General features: G+C 40.0%; 2 protein-coding genes across 4 annotated transcripts in view; both read left to right on the top strand.

Annotated features, from left to right (window-relative positions):
- CMSS1 (cms1 ribosomal small subunit homolog) overlaps positions 1–5960 on the top strand; it is a 243138-nt gene extending 237178 nt beyond the window's left edge. For all 3 annotated transcript variants that reach the window (XM_074595537.1, XM_074595554.1, XM_074595545.1), the window contains exons 8-10: positions 14–101; positions 1744–1832; positions 5254–5960. In XM_074595537.1, the coding sequence (XP_074451638.1) occupies positions 14–101; positions 1744–1832; positions 5254–5337 (261 nt within the window). In that variant the 3' untranslated portion in view covers positions 5338–5960. The remainder of the gene's footprint in view (positions 1–13; positions 102–1743; positions 1833–5253) is intronic.
- A 669-nt stretch (positions 5961–6629) lies between these two features.
- Positions 6630–16268, top strand: LOC141746647 (cell cycle control protein 50C-like). The gene is made up of 7 exons (XM_074595565.1): positions 6630–6900; positions 7736–7846; positions 9154–9255; positions 10643–10733; positions 12428–12565; positions 13586–13795; positions 14894–16268. The coding sequence occupies exons 1-7, from the start codon at positions 6688–6690 to the stop codon at positions 15079–15081; spliced, it is 1053 nt and encodes a 350-aa protein (XP_074451666.1). The 5' UTR covers positions 6630–6687; the 3' UTR covers positions 15082–16268.
- Positions 16269–17849: the final 1581 nt, after the last annotated feature.

The raw sequence follows: 17849 nt of genomic DNA, 5'->3' as shown, positions 1-17849 counted from the left end.
CTCTTCCAATTAGATCAAGGAACAGATGAATATGTTGGAGAAAGGCGTGTTCCATATTGGGGTTGGAACTCCTGGGAGAGTAAAAGCACTGGTGGAGCAAGGTAGGAGAACAAGAAGGGATTTCTCCATAGGTATCTTATTCTTGGTCTCTTGAGAAAAAAGACTTCAATTGTTTTTTGAAGCGCTTAGGTTAAACATGAATCTGTGGATTTGGATACCAATCTGTAATGTTCTATTTCTCCGCTTCTACTATGTCAGTCAAAATGAGGTCAGGATTGTAGCAGTTGCTTGTATGATCACTTTAATCTAGCATAAATCAGTATTACCAGAGAAAGGCAGAGTAATACTTGCCCCCTTCCCAGGCCCCCCCAGTCAGTGCCCACTTATTCCCCCTTCCTGCTTCTTGTGCTAACCCAAGAGTCTGCTTGGCAGCTCAGTGAACTGATCCCAATTAGGTCTGATCCCAATTAAAACAAAACCAGTGTGCACACAAAATCAGGTAATGAGCAGGCAGAGGTGGGGGACTTCCTCTTTTGGCAGGAATACTGATTTATGCTGACTTGAGAGTGATTGCAAAACCATGATGTAAGATTTAAAGCTTCAGGAAACCAAACACTGCAAGTAAATCAAGAGGAAATAATGGCAGAAGTCACTGTATCATATGTCACTCTGAGCTTGGGGTAAACTTTTGTGAGCGGTGAATAAAAGATCTGCTTGCTGATTTGATTTTATTTCTGATTTGCCTGTAATGAAATTAATTATGCTGTATAAATCTCCTTTTCACAAATTTTGAGTAGTTTTTCTTGCTCAATAGACATTATGCATACAAAGAAAAACAAACAACAAAATAACAAGATGATAAGGTGATTCTTTCCATTCCTCTTTCTAAACACTGCTTTTCTCTGACTCTGTTTTCTTTTTGTCAGAGACTGGCTGTGAATAGGGACTCTACCACTCCTTCCAAAAGAGGGTACAGGAATAACATAATTTTGTTTCTTCCTGTGCCCTATACACCAACATTAAGTCATTACTGCTCAGCATATCAGCACATTGCCACGTTAGATGGGGCAGTTTATAGCAGGGGCACAAGGTGTATCATCTTATCCTAAAGTCTAGTCCTTTTCTTACACCTTAATGTTGCAGTGCCAGGTCACTAGAGAATGGAGAGGAGTCAAAACTGATATGAAAAATTGTGGACATCGTGTAGAAGACCAGAGAAAAAATAGGCAAGAGCTGGAGGGTCAGTTCAGAAAGGATCTTTTCTTCTTTCACCACCATTTGTTTGGAGGATAAAGGAATTCTTCAGCAGCACCACTGACCTGATTCACATTCACATAGCACCCAGTCCTGTAAATTGCAAAACACTGTCAGTTCCCATTAACAGGATTTTTCAGGCTAGGGTCCTTGTAACTACCAGCTCCTCATCAGCTGTGGAAATTCAACTCCTGTGGTTTCAACAGGAGGAAGCTTGAGGAATTATTTTCTGGCAGGATGTTAGCTCTTGACAAGCCTGGCAACAGTAGTTGTTCTGCTTTTGTGTTTATCTTCCAAAAAGGCATGGGATTATGTGGTTAAGGGGGTTTGCAGTGTCACTGCATTAGTTTTCCAACCAGCGAATGTAGTACTTAAGTGTTCAAAGATCAGTTTCCTTGGAACAGACAGCAAAAGATGTAAAAGCCAAAAATCATTTTGATAAGCACATGTTATATTGTCTCGGTAGTAAAATTTATGTTGTCTTTTTAGATGGCCTGTGCTTGAACTCCACAAAATATATGATTCTGGATTGGAACTGGAGAGATCAGAAACTAAGGAGAATGATGGATATCCCTGAGGTACTGTATAAGCACCTGTATATATTATATTCTGTGTATTCATAACTTCTGATTCTAGCGTCCAGATCTTGGTCCGTAAGGTTTTATTTCTGTAAAACTGACTTCAGTGGTCTAGAAACACAAAGAAGTCAACATTTCACTAGTAAGTCTGGACTCTCAGGTCTCAAAATTACCTCCTGAGGAAGACTTTTTTCCCTTTTTGTTGCAAGTCACAGGTGTGAGATCTATGGCTGTGCTGTGAATTTCTCCTGTTTATGCTAGAAGGTTATTCTACCTGTTCCTATCAAGTTCTCTCAGTAAGAGGACTTTGTGCAAAAGTTTCCTCAAACACTAAATAAAACTTGGGAGAAGCATTTATTTGTCTCCATCTGAGAGTAACAGAACTTCTTGTGCGTAAATCTACAGGTTTTTTGGGTGTGTGTGTGTTTTTTTGGCAAGAGGTAGGATGCAAATTGTGTAGAGCTATCCATCAGTTGAAGACTCCTTTTAAGATAATTCCCCATTCTTTTCAATTCGATAATCCAGTTTTCACATTTACTGCTGTGACAAGGCGTGTTTACCAGATGCTCTGGGGCATCAGCTGGTATTTAGCTAGCAGAGAGTGGAAGAGGCAGATTCCTCCACCAGTCATTATTAAAAAGCTCCCAGTTTCCTGCACGGTGTTCCTATTTTTCTGCACATTTAGAGCAGGCCGATATGCGGAATCTCCAGGGATAAAGAACTTTCTGTGCATATAAACATTAAGCTGTTTCACAAGTGAAACAAATTGTCAGTCATTAATCCTTCTCTGCACTTGTCTGTATATTTGAATGTGCTGTATTTTACAGTCCCACATACACAAAGATACACGTTCCTAATAATCTTGGGTAAAGTGCCCCGCAAAAAATATACTTTGCAGAAATGAAGTAGCAAAAAAAAAAAAACAAACCAGCTTTGCTTTTTGAGGCAAGGAGGCTCCCTCTTGTGGTTTTTTTTGTACAGTGCTTGCACTTACCTGTAAGTTTTTTTAAAGAAGGGATAACATGAATTCATGGACATATTAGCACAAGACAGTAGTATAAAAGGTGCTTATTGCAGTGGGATGGATTTTTTTTAAGTCAGCTGAAGTAAATATACATGCAGTAGACTATAGGTGATCCACCTCAAAAAACTGAAGATTATGTTGCTAATATTTGATTTTGGGCTATTGCAAACCTGAGCTATCCCTGTCAGCTCCCTGTAGGTAGCATCACAGCATTTCTGCATGTCTGTCTAGGAACATGGGCCAAAATTTGTGAATCCAGCTGTATTTTATCAAGGGAAAATCTTAAGGCTATCTTAACATCAAGATGTTAAGGCTTAGTTCAAGTTGAAACCAAGTAAGAAAGAATGTTACACCTTCATAGATAGCATTAGCACAAGGAATAGATGTGTGATTACAGAATAGTGAATATGTGATTTCAGAAGAGTCTTCAAAACTGCATTTTATACAGGTGACACAACATACAGAAAGGTTTTTGGCATCTTGAGCTACGTAAGTGGAGCATCTTGCAGCTATTTGTCCTGCTGCAGACAGCAGGCAGATTCCTGAAAGTTATTTGTAAGGAATGTCAGTAAAAAAAATAAAATATATTTAAAAAAATATAAAATATGCCCAAATAATGTTTTTGAGGTAAGGCATCTTAACACAGTAGAAACCAAGGGGATGTTTTGGCAACTTGCAGACTTGAAATATGGAATACAACCTTCGTAAGCAGAGGATATTACGCTCCTACTTGTATAAAAATTGTCAAACACATGCTAAGACTAGTCATAAGTTTTCTCAAAGAAGAAAGGAATTACAGTACTGAAAACATAATTTAGCGCATTGGTAGTTTGATGTACTCGTTTCTTTCATCCCATATTAGTTGTGGAGGCAAAATTCTACCCTTAAAATGGGAAATGAAGCATACTGACCCATTTTCAGTACAAACTTCAGTTGTCCATAATTTCTTTGCATATTTAAGGTACTGCATTACTAGATTTCATTGTAATTACACCAGGAAGCAAGAGCAGGTGGAAGCACATGTTCATTCTACTTGCTGTTTTTGTACTTACCAGATGTTCAGTGGAGAATTATGTACACAGTGGTATATTCTGATATATATATGAATTTAAAAACACATGAATCTTCCCACGTGACAGTCCTGTATCCCATCATATCCACATAATGGACAGTGCCCTCATCCATTGCTCTTTCACTAACCTTAACATCTCATTAGTTAATGCTGTTGGATTTCTTTTCTCTTTCTGTGTCTCCCACTTTATTCATCCCAAACAATGGAGAGAAGAAAATAAAAAGAAAGCTCATAGAGAACCCAGAGGTGGGGTGAATGAGTTTATCAGTCTCTGTCTTGGCACACTTGGTTATACCAAAGCTTAAAGGGTTAAATAAAAATTGATTGTATACTTTCTGATCTGACCAAAGGACAAGCTTCCCACTTTGAAAGCTTTGTGTGTAGAGTGATGGCAATAGAGAGCTGTCTTGTCTCCTCAGATTGCTTGTTTGTAAGATTCAAATGCAGTTTTTTCAACAAAAACCAATATTGTATTGTCTGCAAACAATACAAACACTGAGCCTTGAGTAAGTTTGAAAATACAGAAAGTTTAAGTTTCGAGCTTCGTGAAACTAAAAACGTTTGTAAGAAATGGTCTTGTGATAGAAAGACAACTGTTTTCACCCTCGCATACCACATCCAGTGTGGAATAGAGAGTCATCAGACTTTCTCACATCATTTATTCCTGTGCAAAGTGGAGGCACAGATGGATATAATCCCAAGACAAAACCTGCAGTAAAGTTATTCGCAAGTGGAAAGAGGAAGCTGTAAGGAGACTCTGAACGAACCACAATGATAGAGAATCTTGTGTTCCTGCTGAAGTATGTAGTCAATATTTACTCTTAAGTACCTTTGTCTTTTATTTTTAGATAAGTAATAAGCTACAGCCATATCCGTGTTATAAACCAAAGTACTTTGCATGCAACACCTGTAGACCTGACCTTCATGCTCACTTTCATTCAGGTGTCTCAGACACAGACAGCGCTGTGGCTGTTGCAGTGCAGTACTGCCTTTGGATCACTTGATACCGGTCGATACTCTGGAAAGTCCTGTAGGATTTTGCTGCCCAGGATGGACCCCCCCTTGCTGTGGCATGCTTTATCCACGCCATACCAGTGACAACTTTTCTGTAGCCATGTTAGATGGAACTTCACGAGCCGTAGTTGTACTTTAGGATTGCAGAGCAAATGCTAGATATTTTATAAAATGGAATCATTCTAGAGCCCAGGACCTTGTATGATTCATGTCTAGTCCTATAGTAAGGTGCCTGAGTAAAGAAAAAAAGGTATTTAGCCAAAGCATTATCAGTAACTTTTGATGATTTCTTTGATTTTTGTTTTCTTCAGATAAAGAAAGAAACAATTGACCTACTGGAGATGAGTATTATAAAGCTGTGCAGAGAGGGGACTGTGAAGCTCGGACTCTTTTAATGGTTTTACCAACAAGGAAGTAATTTTCAGCTGCATTTTAATATTATCCTGTCTGCAATTGGCAAGTCATTAACAGGTGATGGAATCAAGAATTTTGACTTTTCAGAGGTCTATCAATACAGAAAGAATGCATGTTGCAACTGTTTCTGAGTCTCCTTTTCTTCTAATAATAAAACAGAAGTTTTGTTTGTGATTTTAGTATGGTTTTCATTACAGGAACAATGTGATACTGAAATTAGAGTTACATTGCATTCACCTGATAGATTTACTACTATATGTTACTTTTAAGACTTTGAAGATGAGCAAACGTGGGTGTGAAACTCTTTGTACAACTCAGTTCTCTGTTATCTCTCTCTGCTGTCCCAAAGGAGATGTTTACTTCTCTCATGAGAGCGGTAATCTAGTTCTTGCCTTCGAGGGTCTTTGAAAATGTATGAATGTTGGTAATTTGTCAAACGGTATTTTTCACCTGTCTCTTCTAGAGCTGGCCAAATGCTATTTTTTTGGTATTACATGATAAATTTACTGTATATCGAGACTTTATTTTGGTTAAACTGTTGAAGTGTGCAAAAAATATTCTTCTGTTTGTCCATTTAAATTAAAAGGAGATGATCTCTGGGTGATTCTTTTGTCATTGTGGTTAGTAGGGAATGGATGGATTTTTTTTCAGAGGACAAGATGAACAGAGGTGAGCAAATCGTCATCATCTTGGAAAGCCATTGATCCAAATCAGACGTTCTGAGAATTAGTTGCCCTTTTGTGATAAAAAACAGGTCACCTTTTTACGACTTTAAATTGAATCTGAATCAACAGCAATGAATGTAGTAGGTTAAGAAAATTGGTTTTGTCTTCCAAAGCAATGTTTTCTGTCCAGTGCTGTCTCAGCCCCTGCAGTACTCCCCAGTGGCATCCAGTGCAATTGGAGTAGAGCTCCTTTCATTGTACGCCATGCCTGTTAGCTGGGCAGCTATGGAAGTGAAGGGAGAAGAAATAATGCGTCTGAGATTACACAGAAATTCCAGTATAGCTGACGGTATCCCTGCAAATTAATAAGACATAAAATATCCTACTGAATTGTGGTGCAGGAAAAAGCATATATTTAAGCTTTTCCAGGAGCCACAAACTGGACACCCTGACCAAAGTACACAATTGTTTGATTGGTACACACTGATCATGGGGATCCAGGCACAAATATAGAAAATGAGGAAGAGAGAGATCTAGTTAATAAGTAATTCCTGGCCATAATGCAAGTTTGAACAAACAATACAGTCTCACAACAGTAAGGACAGTGTTTCAGTTTAAACGCTCTCCAGCACAAGTATATTATTCTTTCCTCTCACCAAGAAGAAAATGAAAAACAAGACGAGTCTTTCTCCACAAGAAGGAGAGGTGCGTCCTTCCAGATGCCCGGATAACAGTGCGTTCAAACAACAGAAGCTACCAGCTTGGAAGCCCCAACTTACCATTGAGTCTGTTCTCTCCAGCTTCTTTCTCATAGGCGGGTTCTGCCTTTCTGTGGGAGTCTGCCTCATACTGTCCGCAAAGAGCGTCAGAGAAATCCAGGTTTGTTTGGGGGTAGTGTTGTTCTTAGCTATTCTATGAAGAAGAAACTGGGATGGGAAGGAGGGAAAAGACTTTGAGTTTTTGCTTCTGGTTAAAGATGATAGGAACAGCTTCATGCCCTGGATATGTGTCCAGCAGCTAGTGTTCCTGTGAAAATCCTCAGAGATAGTTGGTCACTGATAAAATCCAAGCACTGGGTGGTTAACTGGGTGGTAATATCTGAAAAATGGGTGGTAATTACTGCCACTGGCTGGTAATACCTGAAATGTTGTCATTATTTCCTGGGTTTTTGAAGGGAAATAAACTAAGCCCTTTGACAGTGTTTGGTACTAGAAGAACACACATGTTTGCTGGGGCAAAAATCTTAAAATGCAGGCAGCCCTTATATTTAAATACCTCCTGGAGGCAAGGTTGGTTAGACTTGTGGTGAAGTTAATGGACTCCTGGTTGAAGCCAATGCTCAGTGCCACATCCTGGCTGATCAAGAGCGGTGGGCCATAATGCGTGTGGGGATTTGTCAAGCATTACTTGGTCAGCCAGACCAAGCTGCAGAAGTGTTCTTCACTCAGCGCTCCTTTGCCGAGGAGCAGATGTGAAAATTCTGCAGCAGTCATCAAAAGGCTCTAAACCAGCTTTAAACTAGGGATAAAATTCGTGAATGTTCATTGAGGCCAAGTCCTGGTTCTCTGTCTCTGTTGAATTTTTGCAATGTTTCTGGCAGTCCGGAGTCACTTAGAAGAGAAGCGCTCTGAGAAGCCCTGGAGCTAAACCAGTAACTTTTTCCTGTGTGCATGTTCTTTATTACAATATCTCTGCATGTTCACTTCTCTGACAGATTGATTATTCAGATAAATGCTCAGATTGTTCAAAACTCCGGGAAAATTCCTCTAATTGGAATAAGGAATGCCACTGTTCTGTTAATTTCATGCTAAAGGAAGATATATTGGTAAGTGTATGCGAGAAACCAGCTGAAGTTTCTTAGTACCTCCAGTCACTTATATCCCTGCATGATAAAATACACTAATTCTGCTCTGTAGAGCTCCTGACTAAATTTTCTTTGTACTTTTTAAAAACATGAAATATTCAAAATTTTACACTTTTGCCTTTGCAGTTCGTGTTGGTACGTGTTAAATGTAGTCAACGTCAGGCTATCTCTGCCCTTGGTTGGGAGATGTCCAAGGAGAAGATGGGGATGGAAATGGTGTTTGATTGTGGAGGTGGCTTCTCTCTGTATCTCTCTCTCTCTCTCTCTGAGTTAGTAGCAAACTCCTGCCCTTGACCCGGGCTTAGTTGTTACTGTGCTGCTAAGCTCTCAAATGAGAAGGAAATCTGAAGCTCTGACCACTTGTCCTAAGTAAACCCCTGTAGTCTTTTTTACAAGGGATATGCGGTTAATCCCCAAGGTCCTTGGAATAATTAAAGTCTAGCAATGTCATTCTGCAGTTTCATTTGGGAAAAGTATCCTTCATTTCCTGTCCTAAACTACTGGGGTCATGTTGCTGCGACTGTTAAAATGCTTCATGTTCCGCCAAAGAGATCTTATGCTTAGTACCGCATGAATGATCCCTTAAAATCACAGTGCAATTTAAATTGTAAAGTCACTTTGGGGTTACTCAGTATTGAAGAGGCTGTGAGAATACTCTGTAATTCTTCACATTACAGTGATGTTTGAGATGATAAGTTTACTCAACAGAATAATGTTTTTTAATAGTTTAATAACCCTCTTTTTTTACTTGCATTTGCCTGCCTAGCATTCTCCTTTTAATTACAGGACTAAACTTCCCAAAGCGTTCAAATAATTGACGAGAAGCAGCCTTCTTTTTCAAAAAATCTGAAGGAATTAGGAGCTAATGGGTACTTTTTGAAGTTTTTTGTGTGCGTTCTTTTATGGAAAATTAGTGTCTTGTCTTCACAAAATTAGTCATAGTCATTGTAGGTTCATGACCAGCCGTGCCATCTTGAGTAAAATGATAATCGGGGTTTTTTATTTTAGGTTTCAATTGGTGATTTAAAGTATGCTTAATTTTGTGCCAAAATGCTAAAACTTTCAGCTGGGGTAAAGACTAGATTCTAGCCAGTGTCCGCTGAAGTAATTGCTTAGAGTTGTCTTCTGAAGTAATCGCTTAGGTTGTAGTTACCAACACTTAAATATGAATTGAGAACTCTCTTCCTCTCTCTTTTTTAGCAAGTAATAGGATTTCTATTTGTCTGCATGAACTCATCTTATTGAAGGGATTTATCCTTGAATTCTAGGGTGATGTTTTTATGTACTATGGTCTGCAAAACTTCTATCAAAACCACCGTCGATATGTGATATCAAGAAGTGACGCGCAATTGCTGGGTCGAAATGTAAATGTAAGTTTTCTTCTTTATATTATGAGACTGTCGGTATTTCCATCAGGTGCATCTTTGACCATATGGAGAGCTAACTAGGCGGAACTGTTAAGTGTGTTAAGATGGCTCTAGGGAATAATAAGAAGGTACATATTTTCAGCGTTTGTTCTCAGCTTTTGTGATTGTTAGGACCATTATGTCTAATAAGTTAATAAGAGAGGAAGATTGAGGAGATAAATAAAAGATGTCAGTCTAATGTTGCAATTCTCAAACTTGTGCCTTGTAGAGATGCTGATTAAAAATACATTGTCTTTTTCAAATGAATTTACAGAAAGCTTTTCCTCCTAGTGTTTTCAGTCATCTTAGCCAGAAATTTTTAAAGCTCTGTGTTTATTATAGGTTTAGGGAATTAAGTTATTCTAAGTCTTTCATTTTCCCATCTGGCTTTGGAAGCAGACAAGAAGCAGGAAAAGGTTTACGGTGAAACAGATGATCATGTAGCATTCTGAAGTATGCAATTTAGAGGTCTAAAGAGGAGGCTAGACAGCATCACCTGCGTAAGGAAACTGGAGAATGCAATCATTGCGTTCAGTTTTATTACTTACAAATCTAAAACATGCCTTTTTTGGCTTAAAAGTAGCACTTCTTAATATACACACAGTCCACGCACTGTCCTCTCAGTACATATGATGGTTGTGCAATAATAACCTGTTGTTTTTATAAAATGCTCTTGTAACTCTCAAGACATGTTCCCCATACATCTGCTTCTCCAGGTGTCCACTCAACTTGTTTGTTTGCATCCAGGTGCAACTGCTTTTGGCTTTTGTGCCAACCAGATACAGAGCTTTTTAGAGTTATTTGAAAATGTTTCTGTGTTTAAATCTGAAGATTTATGGTTTCTTATGAACTGGGATAGGAGAAATGTGATAAATTTGAGATGGGCTTTTTTTTTTCATGCTGTGTCTTCGTACTTCAAGACTTACACACACAAAACTGCAGTAATATGGCTAACTGCATCTGCTGTCCTCCACCAGTGAAGCAGTCCAGGTCAAAATTAAAAAGAAGGAGAAATAAGATGTTCTAAGGGTAAGCCAAGGCTTCATGGGAACGTTTTAACATAGCTATGTTACAATAGCAGATCCCCAAATGAGTTTTTGTGGTCTGGAGTTTGCAAGTCCACAGCACAGAATTCAGTGAAGACCTTAAGTTTACTTACTGTGATACAGAAGGTGTTCTTCAAATACAAACCCATTCATTTGGATGCATCTCTAATGTGACCAAAAGGTACCGGAGAGTTAATTATTCAGTGGCTTTTCAGAAGAAGGAATGGGAGGAGAACATTAACACCAGCAAACCAAAACAAAACCCCCAGGTTCTGTGCCTGATTGTTCTGTGACCTTGAATGCAGATTCAGAAGAGCTACTGCGCGCCCTTCACCACCTACCGAAATGGGACGCCCATGGCTCCATGCGGTGCTATTGCCAACAGCATGTTCAATGGTAAGTAGGTACCTTCCACATCTGCTTACTAATTTCCACTTGAAACTATTCCGTTACCCAAATGCAACTGAGTCCTGATACTTGCAAGATCTCTGTCTTTCTCCCACAAAAGGTTTTCTTTGGCAGTGCTACTGTGGTGAATATGGGGCTCTGTTTCCTACTGTTTAGTAACTTGCCCCTCATTTTGAAACTGAGGAAGATTTTTCATTTACTAGGTCGTTCTTCAACGTGAATATACAACAGGACTGAGGAATCGAGTCCCTGGTGAAATAAAAAATGATGATACAACAGATTTAGTGTACTTCCTTGCTAAAAAATACTTTCTTGTACAGTGATGGGAGAACAGTGGTGTGCTTAGAAGGAGGTAGCATGTTCTTCACATTGTTTTGGACCTTTGGATCTGTGTGGTTGCAGAGAACTAGGGATTGTAAGATTTTAAAATGCTGAGGGTAAACCTCCCGGCGTCTGCCTTTGCATCAGTCCTTACTGCACAATGTGATTAAATGTTCCAGCTGCTGGTGATGTGGGGGAAAGGGGTGATGTCTGAATCCCAACTCTGGTAGGTCATCTCTGTCCCGCTGCTGTGGAAGAGGGTGCTTCCCATTCACTTTTGACAGTTCAGCTGGTTGTCTAATTGCTCTCTAACCTTGTTTGTAAAATGAGGAAGATGGCCAAGTTCCTGCCATGGGAAAGGTTTTTAGCCCAAGCTAGAAGGTAAGGGAGCAGTCAGACAAGCAGTTATGCAGGCAGAACTCAGAGAATATCAACTCCTGTTAATAAACCAGTCACAAACAGCTGGGGACATAGTGGGGTGCAGAGAATGATCACTTACTCAGAAGTGTCTGAGCCTTAAGGAGCTGTGTAAACACAGGTTTTGTAGCAGGATTTTAAAATGTTATGTTTTCATTGTTGCTCATGCAGTTGAATTGTGGTTTTCATGTTTCCTAAAAAGCAGCCTGTCCCCACCTATATCATCTAACTATCCCTGGCCATCATCTCATTGGCTGCCTAGGTGTTTACACAGACCTATAATGTTTTTGCCTTGTGTTAAATTACTCTAACTAGGAAAATAAAATGGATAAACCCGAGTGCTTTTTGCACACTGAAACAGGATGGCACGGTTAAGCACAATTTTAACTACATGTTTTTTCATTGAAGGAAGTGTTCATGTCCAAGTTGGTAGACATGGTCTAATTAGCATAAAACCAAAGCAAATTTTCTCCAGAGGATCGCGGAATCCCTTGATGTGCTTTCACCTCTCCCCTGTTCCCTGAAAACACGTTATATATAGCAAAGCAATCAGTTTAGGACAACTGTCAAAAAAATGCTAGGGAAAGCTAACTAGGAGAGTAATTTCTGTAGCTACCTAGAAAGCTCCAAAAGTGATTTGCAAAGAAGTTAGTCACACAGGAGTTTATGGACATGAGACACTTGCATATATTTCTATGCAGGGATTCAAAGGGATTATTGGTTAGGAGTATGTTCAGTCTTTAAAACTTAAGAAGTTCTAAGGCTCGGGAACCTTTATTCTTCTTGTGGAGTGTACACTGTGCTGGGTTTTTTTTGTTTTCTATTCACTTTTGAATATTCTTTTTTCTAGTCACATGCTTCAATGTGACAGTTTTTGTTAGTCATGCTGGCAATTAGAATGACTGTCTTTTACTCATACATATTACTTCCTGTATTCCCTGCAGATACTATTGATCTTTTTTACAATCTTAACTCATCTGTTATTGAAGTACCACTGCTGAAGACTGGAAACAGTTGGTGGACAGATAAAAATGTGAAATTTCGCAATCCAAAATCATACAATCTCTCTTCTGCATTTGCAGGTAAGAATGGTTCCACTGGTATTCCTTATTTTTCAATGGCTTCCCTGCCTCCCCGCTGTGTGTGAAGGTCTCACATTCTCAGATGAATTGCCTTTGGGAGAAATACCTCCCAAAGCAGGTTGGAGAAGCAACTTTAGAGGGTGACTGAGAGCAGAAGACAGATTTAGCCAAAATATCACTGTTTCTTTTTATCACTGACCATAGAAATTGGGAGAAAGTGGTTTTGGAAGACTGAAGTTAGCCCACGTCAACACACTTCTGTATAGTTTCTTGTAACGCTTAATCTGTCTGGAGGAAGCAAGGGTGCAGTCACTTTATTTTTTCATATTGAAAACATCTATGAGGAGAACTGCATGTCATGGCTTTCCTTCTTCATGCCTTTGCATGAAGGCATTCTTAGGCAGTTGTGAGACAAGTGAGGCTGCCATCCTCACTAGTTCTTTCAAACAGCTGTTTCCTAGGGCTGTTTTCCTTGTTACAGTTGATCTGTATTGAAGTGGGACTAAAAGCTCCCTCTTCTGGGTCAGGGCAATGCTGTGCTGGATGCAATACGCAAGAGTTAGTTATCTAAGTAGTTTTCATATGACAGATTCTAAATATCATAGGCTGTGCCATTAGACTGCAAAAAGGTGCCTTTCTGGTTGTACAGGAACAAATTAATGTATAGAAATAAAGGCAAGCTCCTCATTATAGCGAGCGTGTTACTTGCTGAAGAGGCAAGAATCCAGAATAAACCGTATTTTCATTTGTGCGAGTCACTTTGTTTCTCCTGTGCTTGAAGTTTCTAACGTGTAGCAACCCCTGGGTACTGTTAGGCTCTGTTCATTCATGTTTGAGGTGAGTGGAGATGCTTGGGTGAAAAGTGTTACCTAGCATATATAATTTTTCAATACTGGACAGAGTCTTCTGTCTTTTGTGTATCTCGTATTCTGTGTTTGTTGTGAGTAGGCCCAGAAATTAGTCTCCAACCACTATTTTTACTGACAGTTTGTCTTTCCTGGTTTTGTTCTTTCCCATCAGGGACAGCAAGACCTCCTTACTGGCAGAAGCCAGTATATCTGTTAGACGAGGAAGATGAAAGGAACAACGGTTATGTAAATGATGACTTCATTATCTGGATGCGAGTGTCAGCCTTTGCTACATTCAGAAATCTTTACCGTCGCGTCAGACGGATAAGGCAGTTTGCGGATGGTCTCCCAGCAGGCAATTACACTTTTCGTATTTCCTATAGTATCCTTTCATACTATCCAAGACTATTAGATAGTTACAGTGAGATGGAAGTGGATGAGGTTTGTATAGGAAAATGGCAAAGAAACTGAGCAACACACCCCAAACTAAATCACCATGAAAAGACCTAGTTTTGAGGTTGATGAGACACTACGAGTGCATTTTCTTTAGCCCGAGCGGATGGAGTTAAGACACGTTACTCAAATGGCAGCACGTGACTGTGGATTTGACTTCTGAGGGGGTACTTTTGTCTGGAGACAGCACATGGGAGCTTTACACAAAGGGTAACACTGAAGAGTAGGAACCTGAAGAGATGGTTGAAGATGTTGTTTTAGTTGAAATATTTAATAGTGGTCTAATCAGATGTGTAGACACCCTGACTGGGGTGCAGGAAGTGCCAGAGGTATCCCTGCCGTTGAGAGCTGCGTGGGATGCCTGTGTCAGCAGATTCCCTCTGGCGCATTTGGGCCATGTGCTGACAGAAACTTTTGTGCTGGTGAAAATGCCCTCTCACGCTGAACAGCGTGAACTTTGCTGACTAAAGCACTTGTTTTGTCAGCAGGAGTTATGTCAAGATGACTATAAATTTCTCTTCTTTCTCAGCCGATAGAGCTATGATTTTAAATGTTGTAGCACACTTCTGTTCTGAAAGCTGCCACGTGGGGAGATGAAAAGTAAAATCATACAACATTCTGGGTATGCAACATTAGGTAGAGGTGAGCACTTCCCCTCAGTGAGAATATGTGGAGTATCACCATGATAAGCTGCCCAAAAGGCTCATTTTCATCTGATTTTTCATAGCAAATTAACACAATTGCAGTTACATAAATTAGAATCTGAAATATATAATGTAAAGAAAAGTACTTCCACGTTCTCACAGACTGTATCTAAAATAACTGGATTTTTTTACCACCAGCTGCTACTGGGTTTTTGGACCCAGAATAGTAGGGACATCACAGGTCAGTTAAAGGAATTTTTGTAGCAAATGCAGAACTGCAGACAATGCCTTGGTAAGGTTTTTGAGCATTTACTACTACTTTTTTTTTTCCTCCTGGAAATAACGCTAACTTTGTTAGTGAAACCTTAACATCCTTCTATCAGATTTCCCTGTTACCAAATTCAAGGGGAGGAAGCATGTGATTCTTTCAACCGTGGTATGGAGCGGAGGAAGTAACCCATTCCTGGGAATTGCCTACGTGGTTACTGGCACAGCAGCAACCCTGACAGGTTTTGTCATAACTGCCATCCACTTGAAGCTCAGAAAAAAGAAAACATACTTTCAGAAGTAATAAGGTTCACCGGCTTTCTGAACAAAGGCAAAGGTGTGGCGTGAACGAAGAACACGCAGCACAGACCTTTCATTCTTTCCCCTGAGCTCTGGATCTGTTTCAGTAACAGGTTTGGTGAACGTAAGCAAATGGAGGGGCAGTGCTATTCCATCATCCAAAACCAAACTTGCCTGAGGCTGCGTTCTTATTAATGTATGTGTGCTCCTAAATATGTTTCCTAGGAAACTTGTAGTGAGATGAGTTTCAAACAACAGATAGCGTAGTGGTTTAAAATTGCAATGGCAAAGAAATTGCAGGGTACTAATGTCTGGCCAGAAGTAAGGGTCCATACTCATTTCGTACTCAGCCCTTAATTCAGACAATATTTCTCTTGTCTTAAATGAAGCTTTGGATGAGTAAAAAGTGAGATCTTGAGCCAACAAAAAGCTTGAGCAGGTAGAATGTGGTGCTAAAGTCTGTTTGTGGGCCATGTGTGTGGGCTGAATGGCTTGGCTTAGGTTTTATATACCTTTTTTAGCTATCCTGAAAAAGCAATCAATTTAGCGCAGCGTATTCATAACAGTTTGATACTTGGTTTGTGATAGAGTACAGGGCACTTTTTAGGAGTTTGGAGTTTGTTTAAACCCACTTATTGGTTTTATCTAGGTACTGAGACTAATGTGCAAAGCTAGAAGGCATCAAAACACTGATTTACATTTTTAAAATTATGATTTAATAGAAAGCTTAAATTAAAAACTCCTTTAATGCTAAACATTTTAGCAGAAACATCTACCTAATGTTAGGCCACAATTGCACTCCTGCCTACCCCACGCTTCCACGCAAAAGTTCACAGACTCTTATGTGACATGAAATGTCTCTTCCCCTTTCAAGCCCCCGTTTCTGTGGTGTCTTGACTTATTGTCAATAGAAAACAAAGCATCAGAAAATCTGTCAGCTTCATTTGCAGAAAGTAAACGCTGCAGTGCGTGAATAGGCTTATCAGTTTTCATGTTTCATGTTCAAAATTTTACACACTTAGGAGTTATTTCAAGTCTCACAACATGTAGGAGCAGCACTGAAGAATTTAGGTCAAGTATACAATGGTACGTCTAAATTTTTTTGAATAATTTTCCTGTTGCAAAAGTGGAAATGGAATAAAACACTAATTCCTTTCATAAGTATTCTGTGTGCCTTACCTCCCCTCCCTTAAAAAAAAAAAACCTCCACACTAAAACAAGAGAAAAATCACGGACCTAGGGCAAGAGAAGGGACTGTGGTACAGGGAGGCTGCGTGCCACTGTCAAGGGCGCCCACGTCTGCTTTTAAAAGTGTCTCACGCACTTAGGAGCTTGTGACCTTTGAGAGAAGGCCTCTGCTGAATCTGTTCACAGCCACAGAAGGTACTGTGTCCTTTAATCTCTGCTTCGTAATCGTGCCATGAGCAGCAGAAGGAGTGCTGCTCGAGTTCACAGCCCGGCCTGTTAGTTACCATCTCTCTCCGTTGCTGGTTTACGCCGACCTGCTGGGATGAGGTGCCTGTCCCCGTCTGCTTTTCCTGGTCGGAACCAGTCACCTCCATCAGAAAGCCGTGGAAACAGGGTTCCAGTATTTCAAACCCTTGCATCTAAATCCATCAGGAGCTGTGGGAGAACCCTGCCCCTTATTGGGCTGGACAAGACAGAGCATGAAGCAGTACATTTAGCAATGCTTAAGCTCATTAGTCTAAATCACTTTTAACAATGAGACGTGCTCCTAAACCTTTTAAGTCCTTTTGAAAATGTAATCCCATGGAGCCCTCTGGAAAGCCCTGGTGGGAGTTGCTGCCAAAACTGAACTTAGGATTCCTGGCTCCAAACAGACCACATTTGCCTCTTTCTTTTTCTCTCTCTCTCTTTTCTTTTTTTTTTTTTTTTTTTTAATAAATCCTCCAAGAAACTGGCTTTCAGGAAATGATATGTCATCTGGGTGGTTAAGTCACAGTGCAATTATCATGAAGATTTTATTTCTTCATGAAGTATCTGGTAAAAATGTTAGTAAGAGGAGACTGAATAATGAGGTATGTATTTCAGTGAGTCAGTGTTGTCCAGGAAAAAAAAAACAAACTTATTTAGAAAACACAGTCTAGCAAGCAGTGCTTACAGTTTGCCCATTATCTCCCAGAGGTTTGTGCAAGGACCTCTTCTCTTGAAATGTACAGTGTTTTCCAACCCCTCCACAGGGTAAACCTGTCTTCAAACAAACCTTCCTCTTTCTGTTATTCCGGAAGATGTCCAAGTCTTCGTTTATAAACCCAAAACCTGTTTTTTCGTCTTACCACAGCTTTAAACACATCTTGCATCATTCTTGTATCCTCTGAGCAGTGTCCTTGGAAGCCGCTGCTTGAGCTCCGGCAGTTGCTGTTGTTAACTCTTGAGCAGCTCTGCAGCATCTGACTTGTCATTCGGGATTGTCCTGCCCAGGCCAGAGCAAGGGGAATAGCAGTTTTGATGAACTACTCCCAGCAGATGGAATCTGCCTTGCTCAAAAGGGTGGAAAATAAAGCTTTAGCAACCTCCTTACATCACCTTTGGTGCCAGTGCTACAGCTCTGCCGCTGGCCGGCCCCTTGTGCCACAGCTTGCATGAATGTGCCTTTTTAAGAAAATTTTGTCAATGCGTTCCTCGGTGCCCATATTGGGGAATACTACCTATACGAAATGTTCACTGGAATTGTTTTATGCTGTTGCTGCTGCCTTGTTCCCTCTTGTGCAGGAGCTGAAACAGAAGTGAGAGCCCTGGCTGAAGGACTGG

This window comes from Larus michahellis, chromosome 1 (genome assembly GCF_964199755.1).
Source record: "Larus michahellis chromosome 1, bLarMic1.1, whole genome shotgun sequence".
NCBI classification, from domain to species: Eukaryota; Metazoa; Chordata; class Aves; order Charadriiformes; family Laridae; genus Larus; species Larus michahellis.
The sequence above is the reverse complement of the archived record's forward strand: the minus strand, read 5'-3'. Positions and strand labels throughout refer to the sequence as shown.

Excerpts from the sequence above, each read along its gene's own strand:
- LOC141746647 (XM_074595565.1), top strand. The coding sequence starts at position 6,688 with ATGAAAAACAAGACGAGTCTTTCTCCACAAGAAGGAGAGGTGCGTCCT. Across the intron at positions 7,847-9,153 it reads TGCTAAAGGAAGATATATTG|GGTGATGTTTTTATGTACTA; the intron begins GTAAGTGTATGC and ends CTTGAATTCTAG. Across the intron at positions 13,796-14,893 it reads CACTTTTCGTATTTCCTATA|ATTTCCCTGTTACCAAATTC; the intron begins GTATCCTTTCAT and ends TCCTTCTATCAG.